The sequence below is a fragment of the Erythranthe guttata genome, chromosome 5 (genome assembly GCF_056151865.1).
Source record: "Erythranthe guttata isolate IM_541 chromosome 5, IM_541, whole genome shotgun sequence".
In the NCBI taxonomy this organism is placed as follows: Eukaryota; Viridiplantae; Streptophyta; class Magnoliopsida; order Lamiales; family Phrymaceae; genus Erythranthe; species Erythranthe guttata.
The window spans coordinates 1,212,446-1,239,231 of NC_142537.1; the positions used below are offsets into that span (position 1 = coordinate 1,212,446).

General features: G+C 34.9%; 5 protein-coding genes across 6 annotated transcripts; all 5 read left to right on the forward strand.

Annotated features, from left to right (window-relative positions):
* The first annotated feature begins 872 nt into the window (after positions 1 to 872).
* LOC105974609 (F-box protein SKIP14) lies at positions 873 to 4,340 on the forward strand. The gene is made up of 2 exons (XM_088818432.1): positions 873 to 2,549; positions 3,091 to 4,340. Exons 1-2 carry the CDS (start codon positions 1,554 to 1,556, stop codon positions 3,631 to 3,633), a joined length of 1,539 nt encoding a protein of 512 aa, XP_088674558.1. The 5' UTR covers positions 873 to 1,553; the 3' UTR covers positions 3,634 to 4,340.
* Positions 4,341 to 4,776: 436 nt separating this feature from the next.
* LOC105974677 (trihelix transcription factor GT-4) lies at positions 4,777 to 8,290 on the forward strand. The gene is made up of 5 exons (XM_012999802.2): positions 4,777 to 5,564; positions 6,524 to 6,562; positions 6,936 to 7,067; positions 7,167 to 7,391; positions 7,857 to 8,290. Exons 1-5 carry the CDS (start codon positions 4,967 to 4,969, stop codon positions 8,057 to 8,059), a joined length of 1,197 nt encoding a protein of 398 aa, XP_012855256.2. The 5' UTR covers positions 4,777 to 4,966; the 3' UTR covers positions 8,060 to 8,290.
* An 857-nt stretch (positions 8,291 to 9,147) lies between these two features.
* Positions 9,148 to 12,223, forward strand: LOC105974678 (glyceraldehyde-3-phosphate dehydrogenase, cytosolic). 2 transcript variants are annotated; one of them, XR_016031334.1, is made up of 12 exons: positions 9,148 to 9,533; positions 9,621 to 9,721; positions 9,816 to 9,931; positions 10,519 to 10,618; positions 10,729 to 10,875; positions 10,967 to 11,027; positions 11,137 to 11,234; positions 11,324 to 11,466; positions 11,583 to 11,666; positions 11,760 to 11,849; positions 11,962 to 12,150; positions 12,198 to 12,223. XR_016031334.1 is itself a non-coding variant. In XM_012999803.2 (11 exons), exons 1-11 carry the CDS (start codon positions 9,506 to 9,508, stop codon positions 12,005 to 12,007), a joined length of 1,014 nt encoding a protein of 337 aa, XP_012855257.1. In that variant the 5' UTR covers positions 9,420 to 9,505; the 3' UTR covers positions 12,008 to 12,223. The 2 variants fall into 2 exon arrangements, 1 of the variants encoding a protein (XP_012855257.1); XM_012999803.2 differs by having other exon boundaries at positions 9,420 to 9,533; positions 11,962 to 12,223.
* Positions 12,224 to 13,356: 1,133 nt separating this feature from the next.
* On the forward strand, positions 13,357 to 16,434 carry LOC105974610 (lysine histidine transporter 2). The gene is made up of 7 exons (XM_012999724.2): positions 13,357 to 13,541; positions 14,289 to 14,675; positions 14,944 to 15,337; positions 15,450 to 15,555; positions 15,654 to 15,745; positions 15,891 to 15,959; positions 16,063 to 16,434. The coding sequence occupies exons 1-7, from the start codon at positions 13,363 to 13,365 to the stop codon at positions 16,159 to 16,161; spliced, it is 1,326 nt and encodes a 441-aa protein (XP_012855178.2). The 5' UTR covers positions 13,357 to 13,362; the 3' UTR covers positions 16,162 to 16,434.
* Positions 16,435 to 20,472: 4,038 nt separating this feature from the next.
* Positions 20,473 to 26,400, forward strand: LOC105974732 (uncharacterized). The gene is made up of 6 exons (XM_012999875.2): positions 20,473 to 21,706; positions 21,822 to 21,930; positions 22,215 to 22,335; positions 22,411 to 23,022; positions 23,912 to 25,421; positions 25,671 to 26,400. The coding sequence occupies exons 1-6, from the start codon at positions 21,511 to 21,513 to the stop codon at positions 26,090 to 26,092; spliced, it is 2,970 nt and encodes a 989-aa protein (XP_012855329.2). The 5' UTR covers positions 20,473 to 21,510; the 3' UTR covers positions 26,093 to 26,400.
* The last annotated feature ends 386 nt before the right edge of the window (positions 26,401 to 26,786 follow it).

Here is a 26,786-nt window from a genome sequence, read left to right on the forward strand (position 1 = left end):
TAATTTCATATCAACTATTGATTTTTCTATTTTGAGGACTTTTTTTAAAATAAAATATTGATTTTAATGATGAGTACTCGTGAAGTACTTTCATGATGCATCGTACGAGTAAAGTACTAGTATTATTCTATATACTTAACTTGTGTACGAGGTAAAATTGATTAGAATGGAAAAGTATATATGCAAGGACATTGTATTTAATTATTAATAAGAGATGAAATCAAAGATACGAAGCTCAACTTAAATTTCTCAAACTTAGTTTGTGTTCGATTCGACAAAAGCTTGATTTAGCTATAATAATAATTATTATTATTAAATGACGATCGTACAAGGTTAAATAAAATTCCAACTTGTACATACAAAAAAAATCATCCGATAAAGTAAACACCGGAGTCCTAGAAATCTATTATAACACGTAAAACACGTTATCCAAAAATATAATCAACTAACATGTACAACGAACTGTACCTAAAAAAAGTTCACAAGGGAATTCGAATTTAATTAAAATTAAAATAAATTTGTCATATTAGGTCAAACCCTCAATTGGAAAATACAATTCATTAAACAAATCCTATTTTTCTATAAAATTCAAAGATTACTACTTATTTCACTAACAAACCTTCTTTTTTAGCTAACCATTAATTTAATCCCTATTTTTTCTCCAATAGATCCACAACTTTTGACCAACCATTATTATTTATTTATTTAATTAATTAATTTCCACACCCAAAAGAATCGTTCAAAATCCAAATAGCGAGATTTCCATTTATCACTCCCCATCAGAGAATACCGCGAAAAACGTTTTCCCTCCCTCACACGTGTCAATTGGCCCCCCATACCTTCCCTAAAATCCACCCCCCTTTAACCCTAACGACCCCCCCCTCATTCATTATTTGCCTTTCAAAGTAAAAATTATTTTCCTTTTTTCTCTTCCCACTTCCGTTTGAATCTTTGATCTGTGAAGAATATTTTTTTTTTTAATCTTGTTTTTTTCTAATTTCCTTGCCGAATCATCCTCAATACATCTCAAATCGGCTGTGGTGGAAAGGTTAGGGTTTGGGTTTTTGACGGAAGAGATCAGGTGTTTTTTGTATTTTTGTACGTGTAATAATAATTTTTGACGAGTTTCGCGATTACGTATATAGAAGTTTTTTTCGTTTTGACCGTTGGGATAGGGTTTGTAAGATTCTTCTGAAGCACTAGGGTTTCATTATTAATTCATTGATTCTCTTTGTATATAAGAGAAGTTACAGTTTTTTTGATTGATTTGATAGCTGTAGCTGATAGCAAGGCTGTATTTTTTCGGTTCCTTACTACGAGAAATACTCTGTGAAGTTTTTGGTGCTATATTTTTAGTCTGCCATTGAAAATCGAGGGATTTCTGTTCTGGAACTTTTTTATTAGTTTGAATTAAAAAAAAAGAAAAGAAAGAAAAAAAAGAGTAAATCTTTTGTTGTTGTGTATTAGTGTTTTCCATTTTTCTCTTTGGGATTATTAGGAAAGAGGAAAATAGTGAAATATAAGAAATCTAGGTTCTCTGCAGAGAGATTGAGATGGCTTTGAACTATTCGCATCGGCCCTCGTTTCCAGCTCACGTCTCCGAAGATAATTTGTTCTCGCCTATGATGAATGTGAGTGCTTGTCTTGCTGAGGGTGTTTCTGAAACGATCGATGAAGGTTATGCGAGGCCATGGAGTACGAGTTGGGGAGAAATGGAGGAGTGGTATTTCAACTGTACGAGTGATCGAGTTCACAATAACGGCTCGCCGGAGTTTAATATCGATGATGTTGTTAACCGTTTGCCCATCGATCCGTTTAGGATGGGTATGGGGAATACCTTCACTGCCCTCACAGGATGGCTTGAGGACCTGCGCTTTGACTATGGTGGATTCACGAGGGGCAATATCGGAATATCCGTCCCAGAGGATTACGGTTTTTCTGCTGGATGCAGTTTGATTTGGAAACATTACTCCGCGTTTCAACCATTTTGTGGCAATAATCGATTCGGCGATAATCTCAATGTCGGCATTGGGTCTTTTCTAAGAAATCCTCAATGTTATGAGAAATTTTATATGGATATCAATTCATTCATGGATGGTGTTCAGTTTCGCGCCGAGCTGAATACAGTTAGTAATCCAAATCAGCATGGCCGAGAGGGATTCCGACCAGCCTGCAATAGGGAGGGTATACTGGACTTTAGCGATACTAGTTCCGAGCTGCATTTTGGAGAAAAAGTGGATGTTGCTAACGAATCTGAAGCAGCGCCACACGAAGCTATGTTTTTTGCTTTAAGATATCTTGGAGTGAAGGACCTTTTGTCAGTCGAGAGGGTTTGTAGGTCGCTATGTTCTGCAGTTCGTGGCGACCCCTTATTGTGGATGAGTATACACATTCACGAACCTCTGAATGAAAAGATCACGGATGATCTTCTTTTGCAATTGGCTCGCAGGGCTCAAGGTAAATTGAAATGCCTGAGCGTAATGCGGTGCCCCAAAGTAACGAATGATGGTATAAGGCGCATACTCGAAACTAATACACGATTAATTAAGGTCAGCAGTCTAACTTTTACCTATTTATACTGATTTTAATGTTTTTTTCTTTTCTTTTTAAGTAATGATGCTTCTTTTGGTGGTGGGATTTATGAACAGTTTTATTATCTTGTTTATAACAGACGTGCTAATCTCTAATGATGCTCCACTTATTTGAATTTTTTCCTTGTTTTTTTCCTCCATGTGCGTCTGTCTCTTAAGGTGTGATTGAATTGGGTTCTTGTTTGTTACCATTGAAATGCAAAATTTGCTTTTCACGATGATTTTGCTAAAATCGAATTGGTTTTTGGTCGTATTTGGAGAATGAGAGTTAGCATGGATATCCAAATTATTATGCTTATGTTACTTTTTTTAACGATGATTTTGCTTTGACCAAATTAGTTTCGGTCATATTTGGATAATATGAGTACGCAGGGATACCCGACCTGTTTTCACCTTTTTTCTCATTTAATGGATATTTAATTATTTTCCTCAAATTTGTGTGCATGCCTTATAAGTTATATGCTGAACTCATGTCTAAATTTGGTAATGCACAATGCAGCTGTTTGTTCCTGGCTCTACAAGGCTCACAATTGAAGGCATATTGAGTAATATCAAGATTCATAACTCTGTTAAAGGTTTCCGAGGCATAAAGCACCTGAGGATTGGTGGAATCGCCGGTGTGACACGTGAACGATTCGAAGAGTTCAAGTTATTGTTGGGTTCCAACCGAGACGGGCTTGAAAGCCATAAGAACCCACCTTTTTTTCACCGAGGAAATTTGTATCTCCCCTTTGACGATGATCGAGCATTAGACATTGAAATGTGTCCGAAATGTGAGAATTATAAGTTGGTTTACGATTGTCCATCTGAGGATTGTCAGGTTAAAGACAGGGCCTCTTCTCCGGCTTGCAGAGGTTGCACGCTTTGTATACCGAGGTGCGCTCAGTGTGGAAGGTGTATCAATGATAATGAATATGAAGAAACTTTCTGTCTGGATATGATTTGCTTAGATTGTTTTGAGCCGCCGTTACTGTACCAAGAAAGGCTGGAGATTAAAGAAGCTGACTCGTGTGCGGATTTGCACGAGCCATTTTATCACTGAAGTTGTGGTTTGGTGATGAAATTTCATTTTTACGTTAGTCAAAAGATGGCGAATAAAAAAAAGAAAGGAAAAAAAAAAGGGTCATCCTCAAAAAACAAAAAAAGAAAAAAATAACCGAAAAAAGAAAAAAGATGAATGGAAGAGAAACGGAGGAGGAGATGAGTGAGAGGAAAAGGGAAGGCAAGAAAGAAATGTGGCTCTGTTTTTTGCAACTAAACGGTCTTTGTGTACTTACTTGTGAGGTGAGTTACGTGCTTTTGCTTCAACGTGGAAGTTTTTTTGGGATATTTGTTGTACGAGTGGATTTGGTTAAACTCGAGATTGGAAATATGTAGCGTCTTTGGATTACGCACCGAATCTTCTACTGAGATTTGGTAAAACTCGAGATTGAAATTATGTAGCGTCTGTCTGTGGATTACGCACCGAATCTTCTACCCAGATTTGGTAAAACTCGAGATTGGAAATATGTATCGTCTGTGGATTATGCACCGAATCGTCTACCGAAATGCCAATTCTTCCTTGGGCAGGAAGCTCTTGGTGCAGCTTTTGTTTCTTATATGTTTGTATGACTTTATAAGCTTGCTTTATATATATGATATATACATACATACATATGTATATCTATATTTATTATTCTTGGAACTTCTGATTGCCACATTGTACTTTGGATATTTTCATCAATAAGAACTTGTCACGATGTTTTTTAACACGTTGTCCTCAAGTTTTTCACGAGGTTATTAATTCATATGAGTATTAATTTATTGAGGTTTTACTGTATTTCAATTCTTGTATGTGAAAACAAACAAATCATAAACGACTCCTCAAAATATGGAGTGGATCATAGTTGGATCGAAAATATTAAAATGTAATAAGTTCTTATAAATTTATTTTTCATACATGTGTTTTTTATTTTTATTTTTTAAGATTTCAGACTTTTTGACTTTATCCAAAGTTAAATTTATGGAATCTGAAAAAATAGGCAAATCGAATTATGAGATTATAAAGTTAGTGTAATTGTCCTAAAATCTTAGTAATTTTGACTTTTGAAACAAAAATAAACTATCCTCCTTCCTTGCAATAAAAAAAAAAGAAATTTCCTTTTCTCTTAACCTTGTAACCAAACATAAAGATTCTCATACAACAATTCCCCAAAATAGCGAAAATTGGGATTGAAAATTGGAATAACAAACGGGCAGATTATCCCTATTAACCTTGTAACCAAACATAAAGATTCTCATACAACAATTCTATTTTCTAGTCTCTATCTGAACCATCTTCTTCTTCTTCTTCTTCATTTTAGCAAACACTACTGAAAACCCCCAAACCTCAAAACATGTACATGTCTGAGAAACCCCAACCGCAGCCTGAATCCGCCATTGATTTCTACACCGGCGACAAACAAGAAGCTCCCCACCACAGCAGCAACATGATCATCCACCACATCGCCGCCGCCGCCGCCGACGCCACCTCCAGCGGCGGCGATGAATCCGCCGCCGCGGCCGCCAACCACAATTCGGCGAACCACCCATCGTCCTCCCTCGCGCCGAAGAAGCGGGCCGAGACGTGGGTCCAGGAAGAAACCCGGGCCCTGATTTTGCTCCGCAAGGAAATCGATATGATGTTCAACACCTCGAAATCGAACAAGCACCTGTGGGATAACATATCGCTGAAAATGAGGGAGAAGGGTTTCGACAGATCCCCAACCATGTGCACCGACAAGTGGAGGAATTTGCTGAAGGAGTTTAAGAAAGCCAAGCAGAACAATCAAGATGGCGGTGGCAGTGGCTCTGCTAAGATGAATTGTTATAAAGAAATTGAGGAAATTTTGAGGGAGAGGAGCAAAAATGGGCCCACTTGGAAAAGCTCTGAAGATGGTGGTGGCGGTGGTGGTCCTAAAGTCGATGATTCGTTTATGCAGTTTGCCGATAAAGGTCTCGATTTCGTTTTTTCGTTTTTTTCGATTTTTATTTTGGTTGAATGTGTCTGCTGGTATTGTTTCTAATCATGAATTTGGGGATTATGGAGGTAGATATGGAAGGAGTACTTGGTTTCTATTTTCGATTGTTTTATGCAGGTTTTTTCCGATATCGATAGGGTTTTCGTGTTTTCTTTGCCGGTGATTTAAATTTTAGTGCACGTCGTTTAATTGTTCGGTTATGCGGTTTGATAGTGTGGTTTTCTGATGATAGCGTCGCAGAGCTTGACCTTTGTTCGTATGCTTGTGAATGTAGCATGGAAGTGGTATTCTCGATCATATACCTGTTTTTATTTTTGCCAAACAAAATTCAGTTTTCACTTGAAGGATCGATGAAGATGATTTCGAGAACAATTTAATGTTTAAACGTTGATTGTGTCACTGTGCTATTCTAGCTATATATTTTGTTCGTTCGGTATAGATGGATGAACGGATGAACGGATGAACGGGGCGGGTTTATAGTTTGTGCGTGCATGCACGTACGTGACTTTGGCTCATGTTTTACGGGCGAGCAAATCAGGAAAAAAAAAATCAGTAATGAATTGGTTTTAATTTGTTTGTTTGATCAAATTTAATGTTCGTTTATCAGCTGATGACACACCATTTCTCGAAATCATGGGAATGTATATTTAAGAAATTTCTCGTAGATTCTAATGCAGAAGTTGGTTTCCGTCTTAGGGGTGATTAATCATAAATGGATGTTAAGTAATTAAAGCATTCGTGTATCTATCTATTCACTACATTAATTCCCATGTTGTGATTTCGTTTATTTTGTTTACGAGTGTCCCTTTTCTAAAATTACATGCACGTTAGTTTTACGTGGCGAAAACTTGTGGTAAGTTATTAGGGTTTTAATTCTTTTTCCCCATATTTTACGAATCGTATTAACTTCGTTACATTATTTGGGCTTTGCAGGTATTGATGATACCAGTCTTACTTTTGGACCCGTGGAAGGTATGTTTCTAATCATAGAGATTTTTCGTATTTTAGATTCCGATAACTTTATTTTAGTTGATTTAATATTGCTCATTTTATCCTAGCAGCAGCCGTTTATATATAAACATATGTAGTAAGTACCATTTTAAGCTCGAAAAAGTCATAATGATGAATGATTATATCTATAAAGTCAAAAATTACGAGTAAGATCCAGCATACTATAAAATGCTACCGTTGAACTCGTTTTTATCACGTTATAGTGTAAAGATGCATCTCTTAATCTCGGTGTGTTGTCCTATCAAACTTGTGATGAAGCCAGTTACGATTTCAATAATATTCCGAAAAATAATAATAATGATAATAATAATAATAATAAAGTTTCTGCACACAGCTAACGGCAGGTCGACGCTGAATTTAGAAAGACGCTTGGATCACGAAGGACACCCTCTTGCCATAACTGCTGCGGAGGTTGTTGTAGCAAGCGGTGCTTCTCCTTGGAATTGGAGAGAAACTCCCAGAAGTGGTTCGTCGGCATATTATTTATGGGTTTTTTTTAAATATTTAAATTATGTAATTTTTCGTAATCGATTTTCGGGTTTCGGGTTTTTTTTTTTTTGGGCAGGTGAACAGACGAATACATACGATGGAAGGGTGATAACAGTTAAATTGGGGGACTTTACAAAGAGAATTGGAATCGATGGCAGTGCAGATGGTATTAAGGAAGCTATAAAATCGGCTTTCGGATTAAGGACAAAGCGTGCGTTTTGGTTGGAAGATGATGACAACGTTGTTAGAACACTCGACAGAGATATGCCCCTCGGAAACTACACTCTTCACGTAGATGAAGGTAAATTTTTTTAAATGTGTAATTACATTAAGGAAGATGTTAATTATTGTTTCGATTTTTGAATGTGATTTTTGACCATTTTTGACTCGGAATTTGACGAAAGTTAAAACACAAAACTTGTAGTTCTTTTAGTTGGCTTTCTAATACGACTTGAATCAACTAGATTGGATCTCGAAGAAAGAGTTATGCATGAATGAGTTACACTTCAAAAACAAAAAATCAATATTCATTCGTTCACGCATATCTCTCTCACCCGACATCCGATCCAGTCGATTCAAGTTGGATTAGAAAGCCAACTCAAAGAACTACAATTTTGGCGCTTCGACTTTTTCCAAATTCGGACTGAAAATGGGGCCACAATCTCACATTTGAAGTCAAAAACGGCATCAGTAAAATTGAAACGACATTTAACAATTCAGTTACGGTTAATGAACTGATATGTGATTCATATTATTATGATTACAGGGCTGACTATAAAAGTTTGTTTCTACGAGGAAACGGGGCCGATGCCAGTGCATGCGGAGGATAAAACGTTCTACAACGAAGATGATTTTCGGGATTTTTTGTCGCGTAGGCGGTGGACTTGTTTGAGAGAGTACAACGGGTTTCGGAATATCGACAGCATGGAGGAGCTTTGCCCTGGAGTTATATATCGTGGTGTCAATTAAAGTCCGGGATTTATTATACTGTGATGAAGTCGTGTTTTTATTGTTAATATGGAATTTTGTTGAATGTACTAAAAACGTGTTTGTTGGATTGACGACGAACTACATTTGATGGTTGTGTTTTTTTATTGGGCTTTTCTTTAGGCCCATCTATGTTTGGGCTATAGACCTGTGGGCCAGGAATATCAACTTTTTGTTTTTTAAAGAAATTTTGTTTAATTTTAGAGTAAGAAATTCTGAAATTACTATTATTATTATTATTATTATTATAGAAAATTACGGCTACCCTAAGGTAAGTTAGAATTACGAAAAATCTGTTTGGGTAGTTACATATTATAACCACCCCTCAATATATTGTCTTTTGAAAAAACTCATCTTCCAGTAAGTAAATTTGATACCGTAGGGGTGTACGTATATAACAGTATATATCTATTGGATGATTGTAATTACTCAAACATAAAGGGTTTTTTCCGTAATTTAAACTTGTTTTAAGGGGCGGTTGTAATTCGTCCTTATTATTATATTTTTTAAAAGAAAAAAAAAACATATTTCAAATAAAATATGAAATTTAGAACACTGTGTGGTGCATAGTGATGTCAAATGTCACGCTTGTATTTATCTACCGAGTATTGGCGTACATGTTATGTATGCTAGTTGACGTAATTTAAATAAATAAATAAAAATAATTTGCTTTTTTCCATTTATATTTTTTAATATTAGTCAAGAGTTAACTCATCATAATTTATGATGAAGCATATTAGTGATGCAAGATTCTCAACTTTGTATCATTATTTATTGGTTTTACTTTATATATAAGATAAATTAAATAAATTGGATGAACTGTATTAACAATATACTTTGTAATAAAGATTAAATTAATTATTAAAAGAAAATAGAAATTCAATAAAATGTCCACAAAACATGTGTCCTAACAACTTCCAACTTTAGCTATCATTTGTGCCGTGTCAAAGTTCCCTACTTTCTTTAGTGTCTTCATCTTCTTCCAATTCATCTCGATTTTTCTATTTTGCATCGATTCGTTACGAAACGGGACTCGATAAATACATGACACCTTTTAGTAAACATGTGACAAACTTAGCACAAACTCGGAAAAGTAAAAATGTGATAATTAATAAAAAAAAATGAAAAATTACAAAATATATATAATAAGAAAACAGAATTGCAAAAATCCTAACTTGTTATCCAAGAATGATTGAAAACTTTCTAGAATTCTCAGAATAATCAAAATTAAGGAAATTAAAAAAAAAAGAAGATGGAAATAATCATTTCTTTTTTACCAAGAAATGAAAACAGCTACCACCCTTTGTACTAAACCGGCTCCTTTAAATAGCCCCTCGAATTAGCACTTTTTCTTACATACAAACTATTCTCTCTCTCTCTCTCTTCTTTCTCTCTCTAAATCAGTTTTCATTTACTCTATCTAGACTAATGGGGAAGATCAAGATTGGAATTAACGGTATATTTTTACCTTATTGTTTGTCGGATTTTACTCAAATTTCTGACAAATAAAGTTTAATTTATTTATTTGTTGATTTTTAATCAGGGTTTGGAAGAATCGGGCGTTTGGTTGCAAGAGTAGCTCTGCAGAGGGATGATGTCGAGCTTGTTGCTGTTAACGATCCATTCATCACCACTGATTACATGGTATTTATATATATATTTAATTTTCTGGGGTTTATTATATATGATCTTTAAATAGATGTAATAAATTATGGCCAAAAAAAAAATATATGTGCAGACATACATGTTCAAATATGACAGTGTGCATGGCCACTGGAAGCATGGTGAAGTGAAGGTGAAAGACGAGAATACCCTTCTCTTCGGTGAGAAATCTGTCAGAGTTTTTGGGTTCAGGTAGTTTTCTCTCTTCTTCTTCTGTCTAATTTTCCTATTTTATTTTCATTTATTTTTGTTTTTATTTAGTGTTTTTTTTTGTCTTAAATCCTAGTCCCAAAATCAAAGGCTAATTAAATAGTTTGTTTCTGTCCACATTTTGTTTCTCAAAATCGGGCCGTTGTTTTCTCCGAAAGGATTTTTGTCGTAAATTTTCGTGTTCGTCTTTTTTTATGTTCTTAATTAACTAGTGATTTAAAAAAAATGAGAGTTTGGGTTAACTTTCTTGATTTTTGTCTAATTTGGTCTCGTTACTTTGGCCTCGTTTGGTTGCAACAAATGATTAGATTAGCCAAGATAAAATTAAATAATCTAACAACCGAACCCCGATTATATTATTGACCATAGAAGGTGTGACGTAATATTTTTGTATCGAACCGGGAAGTTATTGGATACACCAAACATCAAACAAATCCCAATTTTGCAATTAATCATGGTTGATCTTCCCAACCGAACGAGGCCTTTATGTTCTTAATTAGTTCTTAATTAGTGAGTAAAAAAATGAGAATCTTGGTTAACTTTCTTGAATTTCGGTAATTATATTATAGGAATCCCGAGGAGATTCCATGGGCTGAAGCCGGTGCCGATTTTGTGGTCGAGTCTACCGGTGTTTTCACTGACAAGGACAAAGCTGCTGCTCACTTGAAGGTTTATATTTCATTTTTTTTATCTCCGAAATAAAAAAAATATCTAATTTATTATTCTTCTTCTCGTCGTCGTTTATGAATTCTGCGTTTATTTGAATAAATTAAAATCAGGGTGGCGCTAAAAAAGTAGTAATCTCTGCTCCAAGCAAAGATGCCCCGATGTTTGTTGTTGGAGTAAACGAGAACGAATACAAACCCGAGTTAAACATAGTCTCCAACGCTAGTTGCACCACCAACTGCCTCGCCCCATTGGCCAAGGTTAATTTAGTCTTTTATCTATTTTTCGATTTTCCTCCGACGAAACTAAATAATTAAATATTAATATATATGATTTTCCGAATTCTCGCAGGTCATTCATGACAGGTTCGGCATTGTGGAGGGCCTCATGACGACAGTTCACTCCATCACCGGTCTGTGGTTAATTAAATAAAACATTTCTTGATCATTTTAATTTTATATATTCCTCACTCAAAATTCAATTTTAGATTAAATATTAAATTGTACTATATGATAATTTAGCTACGCAAAAAACCGTCGACGGTCCGTCGAGCAAGGACTGGAGAGGCGGACGAGCAGCCTCGTTTAATATCATTCCCAGCAGCACTGGAGCTGCTAAGGTATTTAATTACCCATAATATTTACTTTTTTTTTTGGTAGCAATAAATTTGAATAATTAATATGATTTTTTTGAATTTAATTTGTGCAGGCTGTTGGTAAAGTACTTCCAGCTCTAAACGGAAAGTTGACCGGAATGTCGTTCCGAGTTCCTACAGTCGATGTTTCGGTAGTTGACCTTACAGTTAGGCTAGAGAAAGAAGCCACCTATGAAGAAATCAAAGCTGTAATAAAGTGAGTTTTTTTTGTTTTTTAAAATTTATTTATTTAAATTTATAATTATTTTAAACAAATGAAACTTTGTACTAAAATACATAGCTAAAAAATACTCTGTTTTGCTTAACTCTCAGGGAAGAATCGGAGAACAAGCTCAAGGGCATTTTGGGATACACCGAAGATGATGTGGTTTCGACCGACTTTGTCGGCGACAGCAGGTAAATTACGACTATTTATTTTCACGACTATTTGTTCGTTTATGCATTAGTATTCATTAAAATTGATAAAACGTAAATCATTATTCGTATTAGGTCAAGCATTTTCGATGCAAAGGCCGGAATTGCATTGAACAAGAATTTCGTGAAACTTGTCTCGTGGTACGATAACGAATGGGGTTACAGGTATCAAAATCGAAAATCGACATCCATCACGATCTATTTTAATTTCGATTAGTTTTTTTTTTCCAGTTTTATAATTTTATTTGACTTATAATGTTTTTAATTGTTGTTGCAGCTCACGAGTGGTCGATTTGATTGTCCACATGGCTTCTGTCGAGTAATTGTCTTCGGCTTTTTCTTACGGGGGATCGAAGCGTTGTTCGACTTGTTTAACTTTCTTTACTATTCGACTTCTTTCGATTTTTGTTCTAGAATAAATTATGTTACTGCACTTTGGTTTTGCAGTTTCATATCTTAGTTAATTGTCTTCGTCATAGTTAATACAGTTTTTCCCTTGTGGGTTTTAATGAGATTCAAATAAACTTATTCCCCGTTAATATGTTTGTGTTTATAAACTCGGAAAAATTACAGCTTTCTTCTCTAAACTTTGCACTGATACAGTTGGTACCGATATTCAGAGTCTCTCATATTTCAGAAATTCATTACATTTCAGAAATTCATTACTTTTAGTCAATTTTGCGCTCGTATTAACAGGATCAAGTGTGTGCCTATCACCGCTTTAACAAACGAACTTATGGTTAATTAACGAAAATGACCAAAGGTAGTAAAATTATTGAAATATTAGGGTCAATTGTAATTTTTTGTGAACACGGGAACCAAATATGAAGATTTTCAAATATTGTTACTACTAGTTGGATATTAACTACTGATGGTTAATTGACGAAAATGACCAAAGGTAGTAAAATTATTGAAATATTAGGGTCAATTGTAATTTTTTGTGAACACGGGCACCAAATATGAAAATTTTCAAATATTGTTACTACTAGTTGGATATTAACCACTGAAGACAAATTTTACATTATTATAGGAGTGGATCTTTTAACTAATTGGGCCTGGTTCATAAGTTATTCTTGGGTTGGGCGAGGATTTTTTTTTTTTTTTTAAAATATGTTCAATTTTTAATTATGATGATTTTCTCAAAAAAAAAAAAAAAATTATGATGATTAAGTGGTATTTAATTTCCGCATGAGTCTTAAAGAAGCACGTTTAATTTCAATCATAATTCAATATTGACAAGAAGAAGAAAAAAAAAAAACACACGTGTTGGTTTGAAATACATCCTTGAAATCAGGAATCCCCAAGTAACTATTCAAATATCCACTCTTAATTATAATCATAATAGGATTAATTGTAGTAATACTTAGATAATAATACTCAGATAACACACGTAACTCATTTTTCCGTTTAACCCGTTAACTAACTTGAAAATACAGGTCTCGAAAATCTCGTTTCAGATATATAATACAATACAAGTTCATATATAACACGCCGTTAAGAGTCCTTATATATTCTGTTTCTCTCCGTCACGTTCTATATATATCACTGCGCCTTTACTCCTCCCTCTCTCTATCTCTCTCTCTCTCTCTCTTCCGCCAATTCCTGCTCAGGTGTTTTATTCTTGGATCTGCTTATATTTGTTTTTTTGTTTCGATTTTCGATTGAAAGTTGATCGGAGATGAGTAATTGTGCGGAAGTTGAGAAGACTAAAACGGCGGAAGAGAAGGCGATAGACGCATGGCTGCCGGTGACTTCTTCGAGAACGGCTAAATGGTGGTACTCAACTTTCCACAACGTCACCGCCATGGTCGGTGCCGGTGTTCTCAGCCTCCCCTTTGCCATGTCTGATATGGGATGGTATGTAAATATCTACCTTCGTTTTTTTTTTCTTTTTGTTTTTTTTTTTCACACGACAAAGCATCGTTACTTAGGGTTTTGTAGAATCTGCATCTGCTGAAATACAGCAACCATGTAGTTTTTACATTATTCATCGACACAAAATTAATACACACACAAGTGTGTATGTGTGCTTAGTGGATAATTATTTATGTAGATCTATGATTTAAAATCATATAGTATATTTCACCGGCTGTAATTTTATGAGTTGTCTTGTTTATCATGCATTACTTTTAGTATTTCTTTTACCACTATTTTATCGGAATTTTTAGATTTTTTTTACTTGCTTATAAATTACTCTCGCGGTGCCAAAATATTTGTTGCTTTTGTAGGACTTTTTTTCTTTCAAATTAGTGGCCGTTTGATTTTTTTCAATTTTGATCCTAAAAAAAATTAATTTTGCCCTTATTACTATTAATTAGAGAAGAATTAATGAAAACGAGAAAGGGTATTTGAACAGTTTTCTTAGTATATGTGCAATAATCCAAAATTAAAGAAATTCTTCTAATTTTACTTATATGGACACTTAAAGCCAATATAAATATATGTCATCTAACTTGGTTTATAAAGATAATTGTATTTAAATTAAAATATACAACAATTTTAGAGTCAAAATCCCAAAGTACACCTATATATCTATCGTGTATATTTATATTTTTTACTATGCAATTATAAAATCCTGACTTCGCCACTGATTTTGACGAACAGGGGACCCGGTGTGACGGTAATGATACTATCATGGATCATCACATTGTACACACTATGGCAAATGGTGGAGATGCACGAGATGGTACCCGGCAAGAGGTTCGACAGGTACCACGAGCTCGGCCAGCACGCCTTCGGTGAAAAGCTCGGGCTTTACATAGTTGTACCTCAACAAGTCGTGGTACAAGTCAGCACGTGCATCATCTACATGGTGACAGGTGGCACCTCCCTCAAGAAATTCCACGACACTGTCCGCCCCAACGAAGTCGGGAGCATCAAGCTCACGGGGTTCATCGCCATTTTCGCTGCCGCCCAATTCCTCCTATCTCTCTCCCCCAACTTCAACTCCATCTCCCTCATCTCCCTTGTTGCAGCCGTCATGTCTCTAACGTAAGTATTTTTATTTATCGTTTTTTTGTGTACGGTAGCATTATCGACCCCCCTTTAAAGTTTTTTTATTTGCATTTTTGGCCCCGCTGACATAAAATCTTGTTTCCGCCACTGCATACACAGACATATACAATTTATTTATTAATTAGTTTTCTTGAATTTAGGTATGCTATTATTGCATTTTGGCCCGTGCTTACATAAAATCTTGGTTCCGCCACTGCAGACACATACATTTATTTATTTATTTAATTGGTTTTCTTGAATTTAGGTATGCTACTATTGCATGGGTAGCTTCACTAACAAGGGGAGCTGCTCCGGATGTGAGCTACACTCTAAGGGGCGCGAGCGATGCGGCTAAGGTTTTGAACTTCTTTAACGCGCTCGGAAATATAGCGTTCGCGTACGCGGGCCATAGCGTCGTGTTGGAAATTCAGGCGACGATCCCCTCGACACCCGAGAAACCCTCGAAGAAGCCTATGTGGAAGGGAGTTATCTTCGCTTACGCTATAGTTGCTATCTGCTATTTTCCGGTTGCTTTCGTCGGTTACTACGTGTACGGGAACTCGGTCGATGACAATATCTTGGTCACACTTGAGAAACCTAGATGGCTCATTGCTGCAGCTAACTTGTTTGTCTTGGTCCATGTTATTGGAAGCTACCAGGTTTTTTATTATATATAATTATTACCATTTATTTAATTAATTTCATCTGATTTTATTTATTTATTTTGGTATATATTGAATTTCATCTGATTTTTTTTTTTTTTAAATTTAGGTATATGCAATGCCTGTGTTTGATATGTTGGAAACATTCTTGGTTAAGAACTTGAAGTTTAACCCGTCGACGCAACTACGTGTCATAACTCGTTCCTCGTTTGTCGGTAAGATTAATTAGGGTTTTTTCTTCTTCTTTTAGGGTGATGAAATATATATATATTTCTAATTTAATTTTTTTAATTTTAATTTTTTTTTGGTGCAGCAATAACTATGTTTATTGGTATGACATTCCCATTCTTTGGTGGTTTACTTGGATTCTTCGGTGGATTTGCTTTGGCTCCGACCACATACTTCGTAAGTGATAATTACTACGTTGCCCTTTCTCGTTTTTTTTTTTTTATTTCATCGGATGTAGAATCTACGACAATGTAGGTTCATAATACGTTTATCGAATACTAAGTAACTTTTATTTGATTCTAATAATCGATTATGATTTCAGCTTCCTTGCATCATCTGGCTCATTGTCCGAAAACCAAGGAGGTTCAGCTTCTCCTGGTGCATCAATTATGTAAGTTATTAGAACACAAAATCCTTTATTATTTTTTTATTATTTATTTTTTCATCTGATTTAATTATTTTAATAATGATAAATTGAAATTATTGAATTACAGATCTTCATTATTCTTGGGGTTACATTGATGATTTTAGCACCAATTGGAGGACTGAGGAACATCATCTTATCAGCATCTTCCTACAAATTCTACCAATGATTTATTTATTTATTTGCAAAATATCTCAAGGAATATGCATTTTTTTGTAAATAATGGTAAACATTTTTTTAATTACCATTATTTATTCCTGAGATTATTAATTAGTCCTAGTTTTTTTTTTTTTTAGTTACATTAGTCCTAGTTTTTTACTTTAGCCAGAATTACTGTTAGCAGTATTATTTTTAGCTTTTTTTTTAAGTATCTTTTTGTACAGATGCTTAATACTCAGAACAGCTTTTACTTGGATTTTATATTAGTAATTTATTTTCATTATTTCAAATGCTTAGAGAATAACATGAAATGAGTACATATTTATAGATTTATTATTTTAATTAAAATAAGAATAATTGCAAACACATGATATTGAAAAGTTCACTTAAAGTAGCTCAATTATACTTATATTGTTATTTAATTACACTTTATTAAATTAGATTAGTGGTTGATTGCAACAATCTAATGATAAAATTTTATCATAAAGCAATGATGAATAATTAATTAATTAAATAATTATTACCATATGTGAAGGAGAAAGGCTACTGGTCTAACCATCACCTACCAATTAAAATGACATGATTAATAAATCTAATCATTTTATGGATAAACCAATTGCCTTTTTGTATGACCATTTTTCCAGAATAATTGGAATTACTTTTGTTAACATATGAAAGTGCTTTTGTTATGAATTACTTCATCCCGCAATATCTGTCACTTTTAAGTAATGTTCACGTTTTATATTATCCGTTACTTTAAAATTCTCATGCTGCATTAATTACATTTTTTTTCAAATTTGCCCTTATTAACTCTCCGACAACCTCTCAACTTTAATTAGTAAATAAAGGTATTTTGGTCCGACAGTGTATTATTTTTTTTCTAAAATCATGACCTATTTATTAAGTTTCTTAAGATTTGTGCATAAAGAGTATGTACTATAGACATGTATATAAGCTCTAATCGAGTACGTATTTATTTGGTTAGTCGGGATAAATTCTTCGTAATAAAAATATAAATACATTTAATCTAATAGATTTTATATTTGAGTATCTTTCAAATGATAATTTAAAGGGTTTATTAGGGATAACCCCCTTGTTCATATTTTCTAATGAGGTAGATCCAATTTTTTTTCTCCTTTTTGAGATAGACCCAATTTTGCCAACTTGGCAAAATATATTATATAATTTTCCTTTAATACCCCTGTTTTATTTTTAAACGGCATTTATTTCCTTTACTACGTGATTTGAGATTTGCTGATACGTTGCCTAAAATCACGGAATAAAATTACGTGAGATCATTGGCCGTTATATCAAATCGTGTACAATATTTTTCGAAGGTTCTCGTCAGCGTTCCAGCGGTTTTTTATCGTCTTTGAAGATTTCTGCACCGTCGTTGAAATAGGATCGAATTTGAGCGTTCGTTGTTGGACGTTGTTAACCGGGTATGAATGCGTTATTCGTTTTTATTTTTCGCTCAATGTCTAGGATTGTCGATTACGGTGGTTAGAAATTTTTAAGAGTTGTGTTGATACTTGATTCTATTAAGTAGAACGTTTTTTAACAAAATTATTCCGTCATATATACATCGTTATTTTTTGCGGATGATGTTTGTTTGGAAGATGATTGACAGAGTTAGATGAGGATGGTTCACGCATATCGGACCAGAGTTGTTTTATATGAACATCGTAGTTGGTTTACGCATTAATTGAAATAACTGTCCGTTGTCGTGGAGTTCATGAGTCTGATCCCGATCGATAGTTAGTTTATTTGTTTATAACAGCGGATTTTAGGACGCTGGGTAGTACATTAAAATATATTTCGTAGTATTTTTTAAGTTATCGTATGAATTTTGCATTTTAAGTATATTTTTGATCATATTAATATATTTTTTAGTATTCTGCATTTTTAATGTCGTATCATATTAATATATACATCGTTATTTTTGGCGGATGGTGTTTGTTTGGAAGAGGATTGACATAGTTAGAAGAGGATGGTTCACGCAGATCGGACCAGAGTTGTTTTATATAAGCTTCGTAGTTGGTTTATGCAATAATCGGAATAATTGTCCGCTGTGGTCGAGTTCATGTTTTTTATCCCGATCGATAGTTGGTTTATTTGTTTATAACAGCCGATTTAAGTGTGCTGGGTAGTACATTAAAATATAGTTCGTAGTCTTTTTTAAATTAGCGTATGGATTTTGCATTTTTAAGTTTATTTTTGATGATATTAATGTATTGTCATTCAAATGTATATGCAGTCTATTTAATCATTTTTTAGTATTCTGCATTTTTTATTTTGTTTCATGATTTTAGGTTTTTTCGATGGCGAATTTCGTACGGATTTTGTTGAGGTTTGGTGGGTTGGTTGCTATAAAGAGGTGTTTACGATGTAATGGCTCGGTAACTTCGGTTAAGTTTTAAACCGTTGTAATACAGTAGTATACTATTATGAATACCGTATGATACTACCATTATCATTTTATTATACTATTATGAGATTATTAATGTACTAGAGTTTTAACTCGACATATTGGTTTGATTGTGTTATGATGTGTTTTGTGTATTTTATCAAAACCCTATATTGAAATTATGAGATTATTAATGTACTATTTTATTGGTTATGTTGGAATACTTTACGTTAGTGTTGTTCTCAATGTTTTTGTCATTTCACTGGTATATTGTTTGTAACACAATTCATATCACTACTATAACCGTAATATACTATCATAGCAGATCAATGTACTATATTGAAATTATTAATATACTATGTGGTTGAATAATACAAGATCCATAGTCGATTAACGATATCCATAGTCGAATTAGATCAATAAGATAGTCTATTACATGATATAAGGAAAATTACCCTAATTGATTAGTATTTCAAACAAACATATTATTCAGTTTCCATATATATTATTATTTTTCATATATATTATTATTTACCTTAATCGTTTTCATATAATAAGGAAAATTACCCTAATTGATTAGTATTTCAAACAAACATATTATTCAGTTTCCATATATATTATTATTTTTCATATATATTATTATTTACCTTAATCGTTTTCATATAATAAGAAAAATTACCCTAATTGATTAGTATTTCAAACAAACATATTATTCAGTTTCCATATATATTATTATTTTTCATATATATTATTATTTACCTTAATCGTTTTCATATAATAAGGAAAATTACCCTAATTAATTAGTATTTCAAACAAACATATTATTCAGTTTCCATATATATTATTATTTTTCATATATATTATTATTTACCTTAATCGTTTTCATATAATAAGGAAAATTACCCTAATTGATTAGTATTTCAAACAAACATATTATTCAGTTTCCATATATATTATTATTTTTCCAATAGTCAATTAACTAAACCCATAGTCGAATTAGATACATGGGATAGTCTACTAAAAGATATGAGATAGTCTATTAATTTTAAAACACAAATCCGCCGCCGTCACTTCTCAAATCTAGGGTTTTGATGATTCTTCGGCCCATAGTCGATTAACGAGATCCATAGTAAAATTATACCAGTGGGATAGTCTATTAAATGATATGGGATAGTATATTAATACAGATGTAATTCGACTATGCATCTCGTTAATCAACTATGGGCCGAAGAATTATCAAAACCCTAGATTTGAGTAATCCTAGATTTGAGTAACCCTAGATTGGAGCAGTGACGGTGACGGCGACGGCCAACGACGATATCACTTCAGGTGGATGTCCTGCCCATCAATTGTTGCAATATCACTGATTTAGTGCTCGAATTCGGTATGCGATTATAACAGATCTGCAATTACACAAACGTGATAGTCGATTTAGCCAAAACATATCAACAAATCGATGGATGATAGCGATTCAGCGAGTGGCGACGACGTACCTACGACAGCTTGCTCGGAGTGCACGAAAATCGTCGTTTCACGGCGTCTTCCCCTTTCAATCGGCCGTACCGGGAAGTTGTTCTGGGAGGTTTTGCAGTTTATTCGATAGTGGGTTTGGGATGATAGTGATTTAACGGGAAAATAGGAAGGGATTTGATTTTATTTCAAAAAGGTAAAGTAACGGGTTTTGTGGGATTTGATTGAGGGTAATTATGTAATTATGAAAAGTTTGGGCTGTTATCAAAATGACAAATATAAATTTGGGTCTACCCCTATTATTTGAATGTTTAAGGGGGTTATATCTAATAGACCCTAATTTAAAATTATAATTATATATATATGGTATTTAAAATCCAACCAACAGATTCTTAAATTTGATTCTTTCATACTAAATACTAAATATACGCATTTAGGGATGTTGGTGAACAATAAATATTTACCAGATGTACAGTTGATGGGATAATGTATATATTTGATCATCTTCAATTTATTCCATCATACTTTCAATTTTTCAAATATTCCTAAAAAAGAAAATAAATAAAGAAATAAATAAATAGGTATTTGGAGTAACTGGAAAGTAAGAAAAGAAACAAAGAAAGAAGCAAAGCAGGCAGCTTGCAGTGAAGGAAAAAAGTAGCGGCGTTACTGAAAAGCGAATATATCAAACCAAACATTCATTACTCATTTTCATTTCATGTTCTTTCTTTTCAGCTTCTCGCATTTATTGCCTGGCAAAAATCAATTGAAGAACTGATTTTTTTTTCAATTCTTTTTTTCTCGTTCGCTTTTGCTGCTGTGCTGGTGGTAGCGGTGTTGCTTGCTTGCTACACATTTCTCTCTCTCTCTCTCTCTCTCTCTCTCTCTCTCTAGAATTCACCTCTCACGTGAACTGTAATTGCACCGTTTTTCGTCATTACTTTTCTTCTCGATTTTGTTTTTAAAATTTTTTTGGGGGCAGTTTATTTCGGACATGTTTTAATTTATACAAGCACCTGCAGATCCACTCAACTTTGGGGACTCATAATTTGGGAGGATTTTTAGGGGTTTTTTTAGGTTAAAACGAGTGAGTTTTGAAGTGGTTAACTCTGGAATGGCGATTCCGTACGCGTAATTGAGATTGTTTACTCTTTGGAGCTGATGAAATTTAGTCCAGAATTGAAGAATTTGATATGTTTTTGGGGTTTGGTTTTGGCATTTTTGAAAAGGAAGTGAGGTTTGAATTGGGGTTAATCTGGAAAGGATTTCTGTTATTCTGCATTTACATTTTGTCATGGTATATGAGTGCAAATGCATGAACAGATAAACAATTTTCGTTGCATTGAATGGAAATGTGAAGAGAAAAAGGGTTGTTCTAGGGTTACTGTTCATGATTTTCAGTTTCAAATTTGGACTTGTGAATTGTGATGGGATTTGAATGAGAAGTTATTTGGTGAGCTCAGTTAGGGTTTGAAAAAAAAAATGCACGATTCGCCTACGATGAGAATTTCGCCTCGGAGGGAGATGAGGCCGGAAAAACACAAGAGAGGGCGTAGTCTTGAGAGTGGGATTCTCCAACGAAAGAAGGAAGATGATCTTGCTCTGTTCAATGAGGTGCAGAACAAAGAACAAGACAATTTCCTTCTTCAGTCGAACGACAACTTTGATGACATATTCTGTAAATTCTTACACCCCATACTCGATGATGTTTTGGCATTTTAAGCATGTGTGCATTTCATGTTTCCTCACTGACAACATTGTTTTGTTCTTTTTGTTAATTATGGCGGTGGCAGCGACAAAATCAAGATTATTCTCAGATTATAAGCTTGGAATCTCCGTTCGTGCTCAAGGAGAAAGTAGCGACCTGCTCAATGCTGATGGAGATAAAAACGACTATGACTGGTTGGTTGTTTTCGCTTTTAAGGAATGTGTTATGAATATAATTCTTTCTATCTTTTCTTGAATTTATGTTTTTTCACAAGTCAAAGTATAAAAAAACAACCAGGAACATACTTTGAGGATTTAGTTAGCTTTTCACATAAATTGAGCATATACAAACTATTTGTCAGCTGCCACGTGTGTTCGTATATTAAGTAACGTCCAGCTGTACATATAGCTTGATTGTAGTTCCATACTCGGTTTTTGGATTTTTCTGTTGATAACATATAGCCATCGATTATCTATAGGTTGATAACTCCTCCAGAAACTCCTCTTTTTCGTTCTCTCGATGACGAGACACGAGAAGTCAATCTTGAACCTAGGGGCAGGCCCAGAAGTCAACCTGTTCCAAACTCACAGTCACCCACGGTAATATCAAAAGCACAAGCATATGTTAATCATGTCTCTCTAAAAATATTTTATTTACGTATTTTTCAACTGCAGATGGATAAGGGTCACAGAAGTGTTAGAAGGAGTGCAAGTCCTAAATGCCTTAGTCCATCTCCACGGTCAGGCAGTAGTACATTGCAATCGAGAAGTAGGCCATTTTCCACCAATCATTCAAGTCCACCTCATACTCTATCCAATCCTTCTCCATCGAGGAGGCAATCACCGCCTGCTCTAAGGTCTAATTCACCAACTCCTAGGAGGATGAGTGGGTCCCCCGTCAAGACAAGTCGAGGGAACTCTGCTTCACCGAAAACTAGAGCATGGGAATCTAGCATTGCTGGATTTTCTTCAGAGGCACCGCCTAATCTTCGTACCTCACTGAATAATAGACCAGCATCCAGAAATGGCAGACAGTCAATGTCTCCTACAGCTTCCAGAAGTGTCCGTTCATTGGGTGGTCATGAGCGGGACCCGTTTAGTTCCAACGGGAAAAGTTCATTTGCATCATGCGGTGATGATGATGTCAGCAGCTCGGACCGTTCAGCTCCAAGAAGCATCGGTGCTTATCCCAGCTACGCTAACGCTGCCATGAGTTTTTCCAAGAAACCGACAAAAAGTTTGTCAAGTTCTGCTCCTAAAAGATCCTTCGATTTGGTGAGACAAATGGTAAGAAACTTTCTCGTTTTAGTTCTGGAGATTTGCGTACTTGATGGATAGACACTTTTGGCCGTATATTGTAGTTAATTAAATTTGTTTCCTTCTGCTCTCCACGTGTTCTTTTACTATTATTGCTAGTGTGACGAATGATTTAAATATGTCTACCATACCTTTCTCTTTCCAACCGTGTTGTTTTATGTGCTTTCCTTGTTTTCACTATATTATTTATTCAAGCACTAGCGTACAAGTATTTAATTGTATTGATTTCAATACAATTTTTCAGACACATGTTTAACAATTAGTTGTGTTAAGTCCATTTCTAATATTTCTATATATATTACTGTCACAACTGCAATATCATATATCCTCAATCCAATTGGGTTCAATGTAGTGGAAAAACAGGATAATAAAGGCCAGCATTCCCTGAGCAGATACCTGTTATATTTTACTAAAACGAAAATGTCGTAAATCTCGGGGTACCATGAGTTTCAGAAATAAAATAGTATGATAACTATAGTATTTGTATTTCATAGATTGGATGAAAACTAATTCTTGTCCGCTTGCTCTTTCCTATCTAGTTCGAACCTTAGTGCTAAAGATGGTAGAGATGGAACGCAAAACTAAAACTTGCAATTATGATTGCTGAGATTCTAAAAATCTGTAACTGAAACTGGTAGTAAAAGAGTGCTGGAGTTTACTATAGTGTGTTGTCAACCAACCACACCCTATTAGAATCTGTGAGTGTTAGACTTAAACCGTAGCCATCTTGGCTCGATAAACTACTGTTATATACTTTATATGGCATTTTAGAAAGGAAAAAACAAACGGTATTTTTCGTGAGTATTTTGACCAAAATATTCATTTTGATGTTTCTTTTATTTCAAATCTCCATGTACAGGATCGCAAAGCTCCACCTCAGAATATGTTTAGGCCTCTGCTATCAAGTGTCCCTAGTTCAACGTTCTATGTAGGAAAAGCAAGTGGAAACCATCACTCTCTTACATCCATGAATTCTTCAATCACAACAAGCAGTAACGCTAGTTCTGATCAAGCAACAGGTGGAGCCCACGATACTGAAGAAAGTGAGCAGAACATGACAAGTGACTGTGTGAAGGGACTTTATCCAGATGTAGATGATGAAGTATTCGACATGGAGCTGGCTCATGCTCTGGTTGGAGATGTCGAGAACAGAATCGTGGAGGACTCGCTTAGTGATGGGCATGGTGAAATCGACGGCTTACATGCTGATGGCGCACCAGATATGGCAATATGCTCTGAATGTGGTCTCGTGTTTCATTCAGCAGAAGTATTAATGGAAGGGTATCTACAACTTTGCCTGGAATGCAAAAGTTTGGAGGTAAATTCAATTGTAACCAGTCCACTGAAAATAGAAATGGTTGGTGAGAAGAATACACAGGACTTCGATCAGAGTCCAGAACATGGATCACTACAAGCTACTACTTCTGCTGATGAAGCAGCAGTGGTTTGTCTCGACAACTTGGCCAGTTTGAGTCAACGTGCACATGGTGACTCAAGCCATAACCTTACAAATATGCTGATTGAGGAAAGGGATTTTTCCACTCAGCAAGTCATAAAGCCACTTACGAATGGTGATTCAGAATGTGCTGGTATATCTTTGCTGCTGACGAGATCAAACAGTGTGAAAGGGCGCACTGTTCAAAGCAGGAGTTTTACGGCAAGTAACACCAGTTATGATGATTTCTCCTATGTGAGGGGCAGTGTGAATAGCATGAGAAGCTCCATTGACATTAGCAGTACATCTTTATCATCTTCAGTTGATCTGGGGTATTCTAGGCAAAAAGAATCCCGAATTCATCGGCAATCAAGTGGCCATAAATCGGATTTAGAAAATTATAGATATGAAATGCCCGCAAAGTACAAACGCTCCGTCTCTTCAATGTCTGATGCTTCAGCTCGTATGTTGCAGGTCCCAAGTATAACACATGGAGATAGTTTTCAGGTAGTTACAGCCCACGTGGATAAGGAATTTGGGGAGGAAATAAGTCTCGATCCGCGTGAACAATCGCTGGCAGCTTCTGAATGTACAGAAGTAGAGAGTTCATGCACATCTACTGCCTCGGAACTATCAGGCCTTTTGATGAATGCCTGTGCAGAAGATAATTCATTGCTGTCAGATTTGATGCCTCAAGATCCAGCATCAGATAATATTCAAGACGAAGAAGATGCAATACCAAGTTCATGTGTTGACACGGTGGAAATTGCGGAGGTTCCTAAGACGAGCTCTCTCGGTGCAATATCTGAAATAGAAACTGAGAATGCTGGTGTTGTGTCTGCTAATTTCCATTCCGATGAATTAGAGCACAATGAGGCTAAAACAGCAACTCTCGGAGAATTTGACACATCACATCTTGCTCATGGTGTTCTTGGTACGTGCATCTTTGATTCTAAATGCTGTTCAATGGTTTTGTTCGCACTTACATTTTTGTTATGCGTGAGCATCTGGGCAGACTGCTCATTTTCATCATTCTAATGACTTTTTAATTTGAAAATTACATCATAATAACTGATTCTCCTATGTCGTTTGTTTTTCCCCTCCTTGTCTTAACCTGTACTGAATGGCTCTTGACTTCTTTTCTTTGTACTTTCTGTTTCGATCTTAAACTTCCGAATCACAGAAGAATCGAGGGTTCTGATAGAAGACACTGGTGAAACAAAGGCAAGAAGTCTGACCCTCGAAGAAGCCACCGATGCAATTCTGTTCTGCAACTCCATAGTCCACAAAATAGCATATGAAGCTGCAAATATTGCAATACATAATGAAATCTTGCCAATTGAAGTTCTTCGACCAATTGTAAAACCTGTGAGCAAATCCGATTCGGAGCGAAGGGGCCATACACGCTCAAAGACCGTACGAAAACGTAATTCCAAGTCCCAGAAAGCTCCTACAGAAAACAGGGTACAGATGGATACAAAACATCCTTGTAATAATGGTGAAACTGATGAGAATTCTAGTCCAGGTATTGTAAGAGATCCTAATAATGCTGATAGCTTGAATCCTCCGAATCTGGAGTCCAAGTGTAATTGCATAATCATGTAGAAACTGTGGCCGCTTCGTATTATTACAGAAGAGGGTGATCTGTGTGTTTATGTGTGTGTGTGTGTGTGTGTGTGTTTAACTTGGTTGCTGTTTTGGAAAGTGGCAATAGACAATCCTTTGTTGTAAAGTTCTAATTTTGATTAGGTTGATAATTGTGGAAGGCAATTTGGTAGCCTTTTGTTTTTGTGTCCATTTCTTGATGATGAAAGAGCAGTTAATGTATTCTTACAAGAAAGTGTATTATTCAAGAGTAAGATTTTTTTGACCTTTGTAATTAGTTGTTGAGATTGAGATGCCTTTTTTTCTTATTGTAAGATGCTTTATTATGCTACTCTTAGAGCAACTCCAATGGGTTATCAAACATGGTATTCAAACCATTAACCACTATTTATACACTAAAAAATAGAAATTTTTAACTCCAATGGCGTTATCAAATTAGGGTTCTATTTTGGTAATTCAACTTTTGGGATGTAAAAATACTTGCTGGAAATTCAGTTATCAAAAGTGTAGCTATCTAAACATCCAATCAAAAGTGGACATGTGGCGATTACAAATAAAATCACCCATACACTTCCAATTGATAATTCATTTGATAACCATGGTTGGAGTAGATGAATATTAATCAATATTAAAATATTATCTCAAATATCAAATAAATATTTGATGATTCAATTTTAGTTAGCATTGGAGTTGC